The sequence below is a fragment of the Ammospiza nelsoni genome, chromosome 23 (genome assembly GCF_027579445.1).
Source record: "Ammospiza nelsoni isolate bAmmNel1 chromosome 23, bAmmNel1.pri, whole genome shotgun sequence".
Classification (NCBI taxonomy): domain Eukaryota; kingdom Metazoa; phylum Chordata; class Aves; order Passeriformes; family Passerellidae; genus Ammospiza; species Ammospiza nelsoni.
This window is the reverse complement of record NC_080655.1, coordinates 3411391-3426957: the sequence shown is the minus strand read 5'-3', so window position 1 is coordinate 3426957 and position 15567 is coordinate 3411391. Positions and strand designations below refer to the sequence as shown.

The 15567-nt window shown below is 50.1% G+C and overlaps 1 protein-coding gene across 1 annotated transcript; it reads left to right on the top strand.

The window, feature by feature from the left end:
* The first annotated feature begins 530 nt into the window (after positions 1-530).
* Positions 531-14081, top strand: BLACAT1 (BLACAT1 overlapping LEMD1 locus). The gene is made up of 2 exons (XM_059487736.1): positions 531-595; positions 13955-14081. Exons 1-2 carry the CDS (start codon positions 531-533, stop codon positions 14079-14081), a joined length of 192 nt encoding a protein of 63 aa, XP_059343719.1.
* The last annotated feature ends 1486 nt before the right edge of the window (positions 14082-15567 follow it).

Here is a 15567-nt window from a genome sequence, read left to right as displayed (position 1 = left end):
ATAGGGCTTGAGGTTGTTCTATAGGGCTTGGGGCCGTTCCATAGGGTCTGGGGGTGATCCATAGGGTTTGGGGCTGTTCTGTGGGGCTTGGGGCCGTTCCATAGGATTTCCCATGGGGTTTGGGGGCGCAGCGAGGGCTGCAGCGGGGCGAGCTCGGGGTGCTGCTGTCCGTGGGCCGTTCCGGGGGCTCGTGGCTCGCCGGCAGCCGTGCCCCAGCGGCAGCAGGACATGAGTAATCTCCGCCGCACCGGGGGGAGGCACATCAAAGGCTCCGGGGGAGATACAAGAGGGTTTCTGCTTCACAGACCAGCGCGGCTGCACTTCAATAGCGCCTTTGTTAGCGGCCCTGGGATGGAGAAATACCTGACCCCGCTCCCTCCCTCCTTCCCTCCCTCCTCTCCCTGCCCCTCGCAGCACACCCAGCCCGGTGGCAGCCGCGGAAGGGTCCCCAAAAGGCTCAGAGCAGCGGGGTGAGCCCCCTGAGCATCGCCCTGCCTCGGGGCATCGGGGAGGAGAGGATGGAGCGGGCGATGGCAGCGCCGTGCCAGCCCCGTGCCCGCTGGCGCCGCGCCCTCGCCGTGCCACGCTGCCAAAGGTGAGCTCAGCGCGCCCGGCTGGCGGCTCCGGGCACCCCTGGGCTCCCTGTGGCATGGACAGAGCACGGTGGCACCGGGATGGACACGTGTCCTCGCGCTGCCATGCTGGGGACGGCTCCGTCCCACCAGGGGCAGGTGGCCCTGCCAGGTGCCACCTCCGAGAGCCGCCAAGGAGAAAGTGACGGATTTGTCGCTGTCCATGATGGGGTTGGGGGTGATCTGTAGGGATTGGAGGGGATCTGTAGGAATTGGGGCTGTTCTATAGGGATTTGGGGTGATCTGTAGGGTTTAGGGTTTATCTGTAGGGTTTGGGGCTGTTCCATAGGGATTGGGCTGATCTGTAGGGTTTGGGGTTTATCTGTAGGGTTTGGGGCTGTTCCATAGGGATTGGGGGTGATCTGTAGGGACTGGAGGGGATCTGTAGGGTTTGGAGCTGTTCTATAGGGATTGGGGTTTATCTGTAGGGTTTGAGGCTGTTCCATAGGGATTGGGGGTGATCTGTAGGGATTGGGGGTGATCTGTAGGGATTGGAGGGGATCTGTAGGGTTTGGGGCTGTTCCATAGGGATTGGGGCTGATCTGTAGGGATTGGAGCTGTTCTCTTGGGATTGGGGCTCTTCCATAGGGACAGGGGCTGTTCTGTAGGAATTGGGGCTGTTCCATAGGGATTGGGGTGATCTGTAGATTTGGGGTTTATCTGTAGGGATTGGGGCTGTTCCATAGGGATTGGGGGTGATCTGTAGATTTGGGGTTTATCTGTAGGGTTTGGGGCTGTTCCATAGGGATTGGGGGTGATCTGTAGATTTGGGGTTTATCTGTAGGGTTTGGGGCTGTTCCATAGGGATTGGAGGTGATCTGTAGGGTTTGGGGTTTATCTGTAGGGTTTGGGGCTGTTCCATAGGGATTGGGGGTGATCTGTAGGGTTTGGGGTTTATCTGTAGGGTTTGGGGCTGTTCCATAGGGATTGGAGGGGATCTGTAGCGTTTGGGGTTTATGTGTACGGTTTGGGGGTGATCTGTAGGGTTTGGGGTTTATCTGTAGGGTTTGGGGCTGCTCCATAGGGATTGGGGCTGATCTGTAGGGATTGGGGAGATCTGTAGGAATTGGAGTTGTTCCATAGGGTTTGAGGGGGATCTGTAGGGTTTGGAGGGATCCATAGGGTTTGGGGCTGATCCATAGGAACTGTGGATAATCCACAGCGATTGGGGCTGATCTGTAGGATCTGGGGCTGTTCCTTAGGGTTTGGGGCTGTTCTGTAGGGTTTGGGGTTGATCCATAGGGATTGGGGCCGTTCCAGAGGATTTGGGGCTGTTCCATAGGGATTGGGGCCGTTCCATAGGATTTGAGGCTGTTCCATAGGGTTTGGGGCCATTCCATAGGATTTGGGGCTGTTCCATAGGGTTTGGGGCCGTTCCATAGGGTTTGGGGCTGTTCCATAGGGACTGGGGCTGATCCATAACGTTTGGGGCTGTTCTGTAGGGTTTGGGGATGCTCCACAGGGAGTGCCTTGGCCACGCAGGGCAGGGATCCATCTGGGGTCCTGCTGTGCCCCCCGCACCTGGGGAGCTCCCCAGAGATCTCCCCAGCACTGCACCTGCTCCCAGGGATGGAATTTTGGGGTGCTCCGGAGCATCCCCGTTTTTTGGGATACCAGAGAGGGGGGTCTGACACCATCCCGGGGAGGGGCTGGAGGGTCCCGTGGCCGTGTCACGGGTGGGACACCCTGTGACCCTTCCCCCTCGCCATTCAGGGGAGATAAAAGAGGGAAAACCTTGGGAAAAGGCCAGCCCAGAGCTGCCCTGGCGCCGGGAGCTCTTTGTGGGTCACAGAGGGGTTTGTGTTCTTTGCTGCTGCAAACCGCAGAGAATCCCTCCCTGAGAACCTGGGTTTCCAAAAACCTGCATTTCTGAGCCTGGATTTCCCAGAACTTGTGCTTCTGAGAGCTTGGATTTCCCAAGAATTCCACTCCGAGCTCATCAGCCCCCGGCAATTAATGAATTAACAGCTGCTAATGAGCGCAGGGTCCTGGTAGGGGAGAAGGAGCTTTGCCAGGGACAACCTGGGCACTCTTGGTGCCATCCTCAGGTGTGCAGAGCTCGTCCAGGGACACCTGGGCACTCCTGGAGTCACCAAGGAGCCTCCCCAGGTGTGCAGAGCTGTCCCAGGGACAACCTGAGCACTTCTGGTGCCACCCCATGACCTTCCTCAGGTGCAGAGATCTTGTCCAGGGACACTCCAGGTGCCACCCCCAGGTACAGAGAGCTCTCCCAGGGACACCTGGGCACTGCTGGTGCCACCCCAGGTGTGGAGAGTTCATCTAGGGACAACCTGGGCACTGCTGGTGCCACCCCCAGGTGCAGAGAGCTCGTCCAGGGACAACCTGGGCACTGCTGGTGCCACCCCCAGGTGCAGAGAGCTCGTCCAGGGACAACCTGGGCACTGCTGGTGCCACCCCAGGAGCCTCCCCAGGTGCGCAGAGCTTGGCCAGGGACACCTGGGCACTCGTGATGGCACCCCAGGTGTGGAAAGCTCACCTAGGGACAACCTGGGCACTGCTGGTGCCACCCCCAGGTGCAGAGAGCTCGTCCAGGGACAACCTGGGCACTGCTGGTGCCACCCCAGGTGTGGAAATCTCTCCCAGGGACACCTGGGCACTGCTTGTGCCACCCGAGGAACTTCCTCAGGTGCAGAGGTCTTGTCCAGGGACACTCCTGGTGCCACCCCAGGTGTGGAAAGCTCGTCTAAGGACAACCTGGGCACTCTTGGTGCCACCCCAGGAGCTTCCCCGAGGTTTTCCCGCGGGATCAGCGCCGAGCCCGGCTCCTGGGGGCGTCACCTTGTCCCGAGCGCCTCCTTTGGTGGCTCCAGAGACAGAAACTCCCCCGAAAAGGCCCAGGGAGGGGGGGAAGGAGGGTTGGCAGCCAGACCTTTCTTTGGGCCTTTGTGTGAGCCCACAAAGGCGGCTCTGTTGGGTGAACCTGGCCGAGCGTCCGCCCCTGCAGCCAGGTGAGCTCTGGGGCAGCTCCTGCAGCTCCTGCTCCTGGCCCAGTCCCCTGGTGGCCCCAAAAGTCAGATTTTCACAAGAAAGTCTGCAGGATTTTCTTCTGCCGGGCACAGGGAGGTTGCACTTGGAGGTGAGTGTTTGTCCCTAAAAATGGGATTTATCTTTGTCCCTAAAAATGGGATTTACGGTGAACTCTGGGGCAGTGGGGTCACCACGGAGCTGCAGCTCCTGCTCCTGGCCCAGTCCCCTGGTGGCCCAAAAAGTCGGATTTTCACAAGAAAGTCTGTGGGATTTTCTTATGCCGGGCACAGGGAGGCTGCACTTGGAGGTGAGTGTTTGTCCCTAAAAATGGGATTTATCTTTGTCCCTAAAAATGGGATCTTTGTCCCTAAAAATGGGATTTATCCCACGGGCTCCAGCAGCTCCTCCTCCTTGGTTTTGGGATGGGAGCCCAGCCTGGATTTGGGATGAGAGCTCAGCCTGGGTTTGGGATTGGAGCCCAGCCTGGATTTGGGATGAGAATTCACCCTGGTTTTGGGGTGGGAACCCACTGTGTTTTGAGATGGGAACGTAGCCTGGCTTTGGGATGAGAGCCCAGCCTGGCTGTGGGATGGAAGTCCAGCTTGGTTTTGGGGTGAGAACCAACCCTGATTTTGAGGTGGGAACCCAGCCTGGTTTTGGGATAGGGGATAGGAGGCCAATCTGGTTTTGGCATGGGAATTCACCATGGTTTTTGGATGGGAGCCCACTCTGGTTTAGTGGGGGAAGCCCAGCCTGGAATTGGGATGAGAATCCACCCTGGTTTTGGGATGGGAGCTCAGCCTTGCTTTGGAATGGGAAACCACCATGGTTTTGGGATGAGAACTCACCCTGGTACTGGGATGGGAGCCCAGCCTAGATTTGGGGTGAGAATGCACCATGGTTTTAGGATGGCAGCCCAGCCTGGTTTTGGCGTGAGAACTAACTCACCCTGGTTTTGGGATAGGAACCCAGTCTGGTTTTGGGATGAGAACTCACCCTTGTTTTGGGGTGGGAACCCACTGTGTTTTGAGATGGGAACATAGCCTGGCTTTGGGATAGGGGATAGGAGGCCAATCTGGTTTTGGCATGGGAATTCACCATGGTTTTTGGATGGGAGCCCACTCTGCTTTAGTGGGGGAAGCCCAGCCTGGATTTGGGATGGGAACCCAGCTTGGATTTTAGGGGAGAAGCCACTGTGGTTTTGGGGTGGGAGCCCAACCTGGCTTTGGGATGGGAACCCACCGTGGCTTTGGGATGGGAACCCAGTCTGGTTTTAGGATGGGAGCCCAGCCTGGTTTTGAGAGGAGAATTCACCCTAATTTTGTGGGGGGAGCCCAGCCTGGTTTTGGGGCAGGAGCCCAGCCTGGTTTTGGGTTTGCGCTCCCAGCTGCTCACAGGGAGCGAGGACAGCTCATCCCAAAGAATTGTTTTTCCCCCATTCTCCCTTCCCTCTCCCCTCCCTTTCCCCAGACCGCTGCCTCTCCTGCCAAGCCCTCTGCTGTGGCCTATGGCTTTTTATTCCTATGTGATGCTTTCCCGAACTCATGTAGGGCGAAAAGCCATGGGCTACACGGGGGAGGGACTGCACCTTCCAGACACCTCCCCACGGCCTCCCCGAGCCCCTCCTGAGCCCCTGGGATTGATCTGGGGGCAAACAAGCGCTGAAAGGGGGCACTGAAGCCTTGCAGGGCTTTGCAGAGGGGTGGGGACACAAAAGGCACCCGGGGGCGGTGGGGCTGTCCCCATTCAGCGCCAGCCGAGGGAGAGGTTTTTGTGTTTTTTGGTGTTTTGGAGCTTTTCCAACACGGTTCAAAGCATCCCCACCTGCATCCCCTGGAATAAAAGCGCCAGGAAGAGGCCGAGGGCATTTCCGAGGGCATTTCCAGGGGCATTTCCAAGGGTTGTGGGTGCTGCCCAGGTTGGGGAAAAGGGGGTTCAGGGAAATTTTGGCGCCTCAGAAATTGGGGTTTGTGGCACCAGGGGCTGTCCCCACAGCTGCCAGGGGGTCGTGGCCTGGTTGGTGTCACAGGGGTGGGGAGGGGAGGTGGTGGCCAGGAGCAGGAGAGGAGGAGGAAGGGTTTAAATCCAGGGCAGGGTTTGGAAAATCGGGGTTTGTAAAAGTGCAAAGGCAAAGTCTGCTGGGTCTGAGGGGTGGGAGACGAGGGGGGGGATCCCACCCCATAGACCCCATTCCTGCAGATCCCACCTCACAGACCCATTCCCACAGATCCCATCCCACAGACACCATTTAGACAGATCCCACCCCAGGGACTCCACTCCTGCAGATCCCACTGCCATGGACCCCATTCCTGCAGACCCCATCCCACAGACCCTGCTCCTGCTGGTCCTATCCCACAGATCCCATCCCACAGACCCCATTTGCACAAACCCCATCCCACAGACCCCACCCCATACACCCCATTCCCACAAATCCCATCCCATTCTTGCAGATTCCACCCCACAGGCCCCATTCCACAGATCCCACCCCACAGACCCCATTTACACAATCCCCACCTCACAGACCCCACGCATTCCATCCCATGGACCCCATTTACACAAACCCTACCTCACAAACCCCATTTACACAGACCCCACCCCACAGGCCCCATTTACACAATCCCCACCCTACAGACCCCACAGACCCCACCCCACAGGCCCCATTTACACAGACTCTACCCCACAGACCCTATTTAACCAAACCACACCTCATAGATCCTATCCCACACACCCCATTTTCCCAAACCCCATTTACCCAGACCCCACCCCACAGACTCCATTCCCACACACCCCATTCACACAAATCTCACCCCACAGACCCCACAAACCCCATTCACACAGAGCCCATTTACACAGCCCTGTCCCCCCACAGATCCCATCTCACACACCCCATTCACACAAACCCCATTTACCCAGACCGTATCCCACAGACCCCATTTACAAAAATCCCACCCCACAGACCCCATAAACCCCATTTCCACAAGCCCCACCCCACAGACCCCATTCCCATTGATCCCACCCCACAGACCCCATTTACACAATCCCCACCCCACAGACCCCATTCCCACTGATCCCACCCCACAGACCCCATTTACACAATCCCCACCCCACAGACCCCATTCCCACTGATCCCACCCCACAGACCCCATTTCCACAATCCCCACCCCACAGACCCCATTCCCACGGATCCCACCCCACAGACCCCATTTCCACAATCCCCACCCCACAGACCCCATTCCCACGGATCCCACCCCACAGACCCCATTTCCACAATCCCCACCCCACAGACCCCATTCCCACAGACCCCATTCCCACGGATCCCACCCCACAGACCCCATTCCCACTGATCCCACCCCACAGACCCCATTTCCACAATCCCCACCCCACAGACCCCATTCCCACTGATCCCACCCCACAGACCCCATTTACACGATCCCCACCCCACAGACCCCATTCCCACTGATCCCACCCCACAGACCCCATTCCCACAGACCCCATCCCATCCCTGCAGCCCCCACCACCACCCCACACGCCCTGTGGGGTTTCCCCCTCCCTCCCTCCCGAGCAGGAAACGAGCAATTTCTCCCTTCTTTAGTTTCTCTTTTCTCACTTCCTGAGCTTTGACTCATTTGGGTGTCAGGCTTTCAAGTTTATTTCACCAGCCTGGAATGCATCTTTAAAAATAATAGTCCTTGGAGGGGAAAAAAAAAAAATAAAAAAAGGAAAAAAGCTGAGGTTCAGCTGTAATCCCATGACTCAAGGAGGTGTGGAAGGAAGAAAATCATGAAATCCCATGAGTTCCAACAATGAGAGCAGGAAAGCTGGCACATAAATCATCAGAACCAAACACCATCCGTCAAAATGAAAGGAATTAAGCCAATCTCGCCGGGCTGTTTTAATTAATTTTTAATGAGGATTTGCTCATTCAGAAAATTCACCCGTGACAATGCCTGCCCCGAGCCATTCAGGGGGACACGCTTGGCTTGGCTCCTCTGTCCCCACCCCCAAGAACTGCTCCAAATGGGAATGGGATCATGGAGAGGAGAGCGGGGCCCACCAACCAAAACCACCCCAGGTTTGGTAATTTGGCTTTGTTGCACCCCAAAATGTTGTGGTGAGGAGGAAAATCCTCTCTGGATGGTCCCTGGAATGATTTGGTGGGAAGGGACCTTAAAATTCATCCCAGGTTGCTTCAAACCCCATCCAACCCCACCTTGGGCACTTCCAGGGATGGGATAACCCCAAATCTCAAGCTTGGCTTGGCCCCTCTGTCCCCACCCCCCAGAACTGCTCCAAATGGGAATGGGATCGTGGAGTGAGGTTGCCAAGGAGAGGAGAGCGGGGCCAACCAAAAGAAACCACCCCAGGTTTGGTAATTTGGCTTTGTTGCACCCCAAAATGTTGTGGTGAGGAAGAAAATCCTCTCTGGATGGTCCCTGCTTGTCACCACAGGGATTCCTGGAAGCAAAATCCTCTCTGGATGGTCCGTGGAATGATTTGGTGGGAAAGGACCTTAAAGCTCATCCCAGATTCCTCCAAGCCCCATCCAACCCCACCTTGGACACTTCCAGGGATGGGATAACCCCAAATCTCAAGCTTGGCTTGGCCCCTCTGTCCCCACCCCCCAGAACTGCTCCAAATGGGAATGGGATCGTGGAGTGAGGGTGCCAAGGAGAGGAGAGCGGGGCCAACCAAAAGAAACCACCCCAGGTTTGGTAATTCGGCTTTGTTGCACCCCAAAATGTTGTGGTGAGGAGGAAAATCCTCTCTGGATGGTCCGTGGAATGATTTGGTGGGAAGGGACCTTAAAATTCATCCCAGCTTGCTTCAAACCCCATCCAACCCCACCTTGGGCACTTCCAGGGATGGGATAACCTCAAATTTCCTGTTGATATTTTGGAGTCTGCTGTAGGTGAAGCAAGTCCAAGCAGGAATGTGGAAGCACAGAGGTAGAAGTTCCCAAATTCAGCCCAAATCTTGGAATTTGCAGGCTCAGGGCAGCAGCTCCCAGATTTTGGCTCAGTAATGTGAAGGCACAGGGCACCTGCTCCCAAATTCATCCCAAATTTTGGAATGTGCAGGTTCAGGGCACCAGCTCCCAAATTCAGCCCAAATTTTAGAATGTGCAGGCACAGGGGCAGCAACTCCTAAATTTTGGCTCAGAAATGTGCAGGCACAGGGTGTCAGCTCCCAAATTCAGCCCAAATTTTGGAATTTGAAAGCACTGGGACAGCAGCTCCCAAATTCTGCTGAAATTTTGGCTGAGGAACGTGCAGGCATGGAGCCCAAATTTTGGAATTTGCAGGCACAGAGGCACCAGCTCCCAAATTCATCCCAAATCTTGCAATTTGCAGCCCCCAAATTCCCTCTGGGATCAGCCTGGCCATGCAGGGAAGCAGCAGCACCTCCCTGCTGGGTCACCCAGCCCTGCTGCTCTCGGTGCCAGGGGATAATCTGGGTGCCAATTATGAATATTTTATGAATATTTTATGAATATTATTTTATTAATATTATAAAAATTATGAGTATTTTAATTACAGCCTGATGATAATGAGCAGAAAAGCAGTTTGCCAATCAAAGCTGAGCCCTGTGGGACACTCAGCCCCTCTGGGAGGGTTGGTGCTCACATGGGATTTTCCAGGGGGGAAAATGATGCTCAGGAAGAACCAGGAAATTAAAATCCACGTTAAATCCCAAATATCCTTGGCCCAAACCCTGTTGGATATTTTCCCTCAGAGGGTTCAGTTCCTGAAATGCTGATCCCACCCCAAACTGGGGAAACCAGGGCAAGTTTTGCACTGATAATTCACCAAATAAAAGAGGAGAAAAGGAAAATCTGGGAATTATTTGTCCAGCTCTGCCGGATATTTTATTTCAAAAAAATCAAAAGTTTTTTTTTTTTTTGGGTGGACAAGAGCCAGGAAATTAAAATCCATGTTAAATCCCAAATCCTCGACCCAAACCATGCCTGGATGTGAGGAGTTGGTGTTGGATATTTTCCCTCAGAGGCTTCAGCTCCTCCAGTGCTGATCCCACCCCAAATTGGGAAAAAATGGGGGAAGTTTTGCACTGATAATTCACCAAAATAAAAGAGGAAAAAAGGAGAAATCCGCGAATTATTTATCCAGCTCTGCCAGATATTTTATTTTTTAAAAATTAATTTTTTTTTTTTGGGGGGGGGTGGGGAATTTGGGCTGCACCGGTTGTGCCACCTTCCTCTTCCTCCTCCTCCTCCTCCTCCTCCTGGTTTCCTGGGAATGGATTATTTAGGAACTGGTGGGGCCACCGGTGCTGAGTCAGCCCCGAGCTAATGAACACCCCGGCTGCCCATTTGAAATTTATTGCACCTATTAATTACAACCATTAGCTGCAGCCGCTGAAATTTTTATAATGAGGGTCCCCGGCGAGTTCGCCTCGCCAGCAGCAAATTAAACCGTGTGGGGGGAAAGAATCAATGGCATCAGCAGACTGTGCAGGAGCGATGTTTTAATTAGCGATTCTCTGCAAACATGCCAGGCAACATCTTCTCCCTTCATTATCTCCCCTTAAAGGGATGGAGCTGCTTTTCAGCTCGGGTTTTATCCCCTCCTCTCTTGTTGGGTTTTTAATGCTCTGCTGCTCATTAGAGAAGCGGCTTTGAAGTGGGGTTTGGCTCAGGGTTGGTTGTAAGAAGCGAAAATCTGAGTTTTTTTGAGTTTTTAAAATTTTTTTTGGGGGGGGAGACATAAAAAGCCAGGCTAGGAAATAATGGGTTTGAAAAGTTGGCTGGAAAAATGTTAAATTGGGTGGATTTTGGGGCTGGGAGGAGGAAGAGAAGGATGAGGAGTGTGGGAAAGGGGTTGTGTCCACACAGGTCGTGTCCACATATAAATGAATAATTTTTTAAAAAAATTATTTATTTATCTATAAATTCTATATTTTATTTATATATATATATATATATATATATATTTATAGATATAAATTTTATATATATAATATATATAATTATATATACTATATAATATATATATATTATATATAATATATTATAGAATAGTATATAATGTATAATATACATTTATATATATATAAATTATATATATACATGTATGTGTATATATATACATATACATACACATATATACATATACATATATATATACATACATATGTACATATACATACATATATACATATATATACATATATATACATATACATATATTAAAAAATTTTATCTGAGAAAATAAATATAAATGTCCCAACACAGAGTTCTGAGAGGCAGGAGCTGAAGTTTGGGTGCTTAAAAATCAAAGGAACAAAAAAATCCCAAAAAACTCCAAAACTCCCTGGAGGGAGCATCCCCATCACCCAGAAACGCCCAGGATTCAGCAGTGAAGGCTGAATGTTCAATATTCAATATATTCAATATTCAAAATATTCAAGATTAAATGTATTCAATTGGGTATTGGATTGGTAAATTCAATACCCAATTGAATATATTGGGTATATTCAATCAATTCAGCTTTGACTGAAAAACTTGGTGGAGCAGTCTTTGACTGAAAAACTTGGTGGAGCCTTATGATGAAAGGCAAATGAAATTATTATTTTTTAATCTTTTTTCTCTGTTTCATCACAAATAATTTAATTCCTTTCTGGAACTGAAACACAGCCTGGATTTCCATTGCAAATCTCATTTTCCAAGGAAAGAGCCCAACAAAAGGCAGCTCTGAAATCGAAGAGTTTGAGTGCAAAACTTGTTGTTTTTTCCAACAGATTCCCTAAAAAGTGAATTTTTTATGTGTGTCTCCCAGAAATAGGAAAGCTGAGGGAGGAAAACCTCTGAAATATGGGAGTTTGAATGCAAAATTTGCTGGTTTTTCCGACAGATTCCCTAAAAAGTGAATTTTACAAATTGATATATATTGGGTATATTCAATCAAAATCCCTTTGATTTTTCAATCAAAGCTGAATTGATTAAATATACCCAATATATTCCATTGGATTTATCAATCCAATACCCAATTGAATATACTGAATATTGAATATTTAAGGAGGATGTCTCTCAGATATAGGAAAGCTGAAGGAGAAAAACCTCTGAAATCGAGGAGTTCGGATGCAACACTTGCTGATTTTCCCAACAGATTGCCTAAAAAGTGAATTTTTTTAAAGAAAATATCTCCAAGAAATAGGAAAACTAAGGGAGAAAAATCAAATGGAATGGAAGGTGCTGGTACCTGAGCATCCCACAGGGGCTGGTGTCACCTGCGAGTGTCACCTGAGCCCGGCCACCCCTGTGCCCTTCCCTCCTGGCGCCAGCAGCTCCCGATGTCCGACAAACCCAGAAAAAATGGGAATTTTCTTGAGGGGCAGACTCGCTCCAGCTGCTCCACAAAGACATTTTTCCTGGCTCAGGGAAAAGTGACATTTTTTGATGGCAGCCAGCTCCCAATTCATCACCGCGACAGTGACAAACACGGCCCGGGGTGATGCACTTGGCTGAAAGAGAATTCTCCGGCTTTACATTTTTAATGCTCCGCTCGTTTTCTCCCAGTTTTATCCCCGGGATCTTCTGCCTTGAATGGGAAAGGGCAGCGCAGGGGCTGGCTCCTGTCAGCGCTCCCCAAACCAGCCCATTGCGTTTTTATTTTTCATTATTCCTGCTCCTCCACCATCCCCTTTTTTTGCACCTTTTCAAGGGGAACAGCCTCAGCCGGGCCGCTCCATTCTCCGCGGCTCATTCATCATTGTCCGCCGCCTGAATGCGAGGCACGGGGTCAGCCTGAAAAGCTCCAAACCCCTCTGAAAACATCTCAAAGGGCCCTGGGGGGACCCCCAGGCTCTCGGGGGGTTTTTTTTAGCTTTTTGTCTGTAAAAGGAGCTGGAGGGGGGACACGGGGACGTGGGGTGGCACATGGGACCCGCCTGGGAGGTCTGGGCTGCTCTGGGGATTATGGGCAGCGTGGTTTATTTTGGTTATTGAACAGCGCCGGAGAGGGTGAGAGGATGGGGCAGAGATGGGTGGGCAGGGATGGAGCGGCCCCCGCAGTGTCCCTGTCCCTGTCCCCTCCTGCTCCCCCTTGTCCCCCTCTGTCCTCTCCTGTCCCCTCCCGTCTCTTGGCACAAAATATTTTCCACCCTGGTAATAAATAAGAATAGGAGAGTGGAAGATTCTTCCTTGCAGATGCTCTGTAAGATTAGCCAGGGCTTTCTGTGCCTTTTCTCAGATAAATTATATATATATATGTGTATATATATATATATATATATTATATATATATATGTGTATATATATATATACACAATATATACATATACATACATGTATATATGTATGTATATGTATATATGTGTATATACATATATATACACATATACACACACATATATATGTATATATATACATATATATACATACATATATATGTATGTATATATATGTATGTGTTTATATATGTATATATATGTATATGTGTATATATATATGTATATACATATGTATATATGTATTTATATATATGTATATATATAATTTATATATGTAATTGCATATAAAATTTATATCTATATATAATGTACACATAAATTTTATATATAATATACAATGTACAGTATATATTATATATGTATAATAATTATTATATTTTATAGATACATTTATTTACTTATTTATTTATTAAATGTATTACATATAAATAAAATATATAGAATATATAAGTATATATTTTATAGATAAAAATATATACTTATATTTATATATTATATATATACTTATGTTTGTACATACATATATTTATGTATACTTGTATTTTTATAAAAAATATATATTTTTATATATAAATTTATCTGAGAAAATAATTTTCTTCTTCATTATATATATATATATATAGAAGGGAGGGAGGAAGGGAAGGGAAGGGAAGGGAAGGGAAGGGAAGGAAGGGAAGGGAAGGGAAGGGAAGGGAAGGGAAGGGAAGGGAAGAAAGGAAAGGAAAGGAAAAGGAAAGGAAAGGAAAGGAAAGGAAAGGAAGGAAAGGAGAAGGAAAGGAAAGGAAAGGAAAGGAAAGGAAAAGGAAAGGAAAGGAAAGGAAAGGAAAGGAAAGGAAAGGAAAGGAAAGGAAAGGAAAGGAAAGGAAAGGAAGGAAAGGAAAGGAAAGGAAGGAAAGGAAGGAAAGGAAAGGAAAGGAAAGGAAAGGAAAGGAAAGGAAAGGAAAGGAAAGGAAAGGAAAGGAAAGGAAAGGAAAGGGAAGGGATGGGATGGGATGTGTTGTGTCCCAGCCCAAGGTGATGCCCCAGTTTGGGATTTTGGGCTGTGCACCCCCAGTTGCTGCCCTCCCTCCCCTCCCTGTCCCCTCCAGGTCTCTGGATTCTCCAGCTCCCGGTGATGCCCAGTTCACCTTCGCCTGTTTCTGCGGCCTGCACGGCTTCTGCAAGATGAAGAGGAAGAAGGAGGAGGCTGGTGGGGGGCAGGAGACGGCCGTGTGAGGGGCGGGACCACCGGGGGACATCGGGTGTCTCCTTGTCACCCCAGTGAGGAGCAGCTCCCCGTGGGGTCAGCTCTGCCTGCCCTGTCTGTGGGGTTTTGGGGGGTTCAGGGGCTGAAATAAAGGGTGCGGGGTGGTGGTGGCAGGGGAAGGGAGCTCGGTGATCAGGGGCTGGGGGAGCAGATTTCCCATTTATCTCCCAGCTTCTCCCATTTACCCCCCAGATTCCCCATTTATCCCCCAGTTTCTCCTGTTTATCCCCCAGATTCCCCATTTATCCCCCAGATTTCCCATTTATCTCCCAGATTTCCCATTTATCCCCCAGATTCTCTCATTTACCCCCCAGATTCCCCATTTACCCCCCAGATTCCTCATTTACCCCCAGATTCCCCATTTATCCCCCAGATTCTCTCATTTATCCCATAGATTTTCCATTTACCCCCCAGATTCCTCATTTACCCCCAGATTTCCCATTTATCCCCCAGATTCTCTCATTTATCCCCCAGATTCCCCATTTATCCCACCAGATTTCCCATTTATCCCCCAGTTTCTCTCTCTATTTCCTCTCCCCAGGCTCTAAAGGGGCAAAGCCAGATCCCACCCTGTCCTCGCCAGGGATGTCACCAAGATGTCACCGAGGTGCCACCGCCACCCTGCCAGGACCACAAATTCCTACAAATCCCAGTGCCACGGATTCCTGGTGTTCATGGAAGGAGCCTCCAGCTTCTCAGGAAGGCAGAAAAATGAATTTTTTCCCAGCAGCAATAATCCTTTTTTAACCCCAACACAGCAATGAAAGGATCCAGCTTTCCTCAGAGCTGCCCTCCTCATGTTCCCATTGGGAATTTGGAATTTGGGGAATTCCTGCATCCTGATGGCAGCCAAGAGATAAAAAAAAACCACCAAAAACCCAAAAAAACCCCGAACCAAAATCCCCCTTTTTAAATGTTTTTCTCTCCTGGTCAAAGCTCTCCCTTCCACAGGGAGGATTTTCTTCCAGCTATTCCCAGTCTTCCTATAGGCCAAAATAATCGGTGGCTGCCCCAAAAATTTGGTGTTTTTCTGAATGTTCTGCCAAGGACAAGCTCCAGGTGTGCCCAGGACATCTCCAGTTGCTCTGGGAAATGCTGATTTTGTCCTGTTCCTATTTTTGCACATCAGCAGAGCCCGTTCCACCTTTCATCCCCGAGCGCTGCCCTTGGGGACGACGTTTGGGCCAAAAAAACCCCAAAATCCAAGGAAGTTGGTGGAACTCCAAGGGCATTTCCTGAATGTAAACTTTGTTTTTATGCACAAGGATTTGTGGTGGCCACAAAGGGATGTGTTTAAGGATTTTGACAAGTTGGGATTAATCCCTGCTCTGGAATTGATATGGAGTGTAAAGATAAAGGTGGAATTCCAGCTTTGTTTTATTCCATGATAAATCCACAGGGACACAGATATGAAGGAAAATAGGAATTATAGAGAAACCAGCTTGGACTGACGCC

Excerpts from the sequence above, each read along its gene's own strand:
- BLACAT1 (XM_059487736.1), top strand. The coding sequence starts at position 531 with ATGGCAGCGCCGTGCCAGCCCCGTGCCCGCTGGCGCCGCGCCCTCGCC. Across the intron at positions 596-13,954 it reads GCCGTGCCACGCTGCCAAAG|GTCTCTGGATTCTCCAGCTC; the intron begins GTGAGCTCAGCG and ends TGTCCCCTCCAG.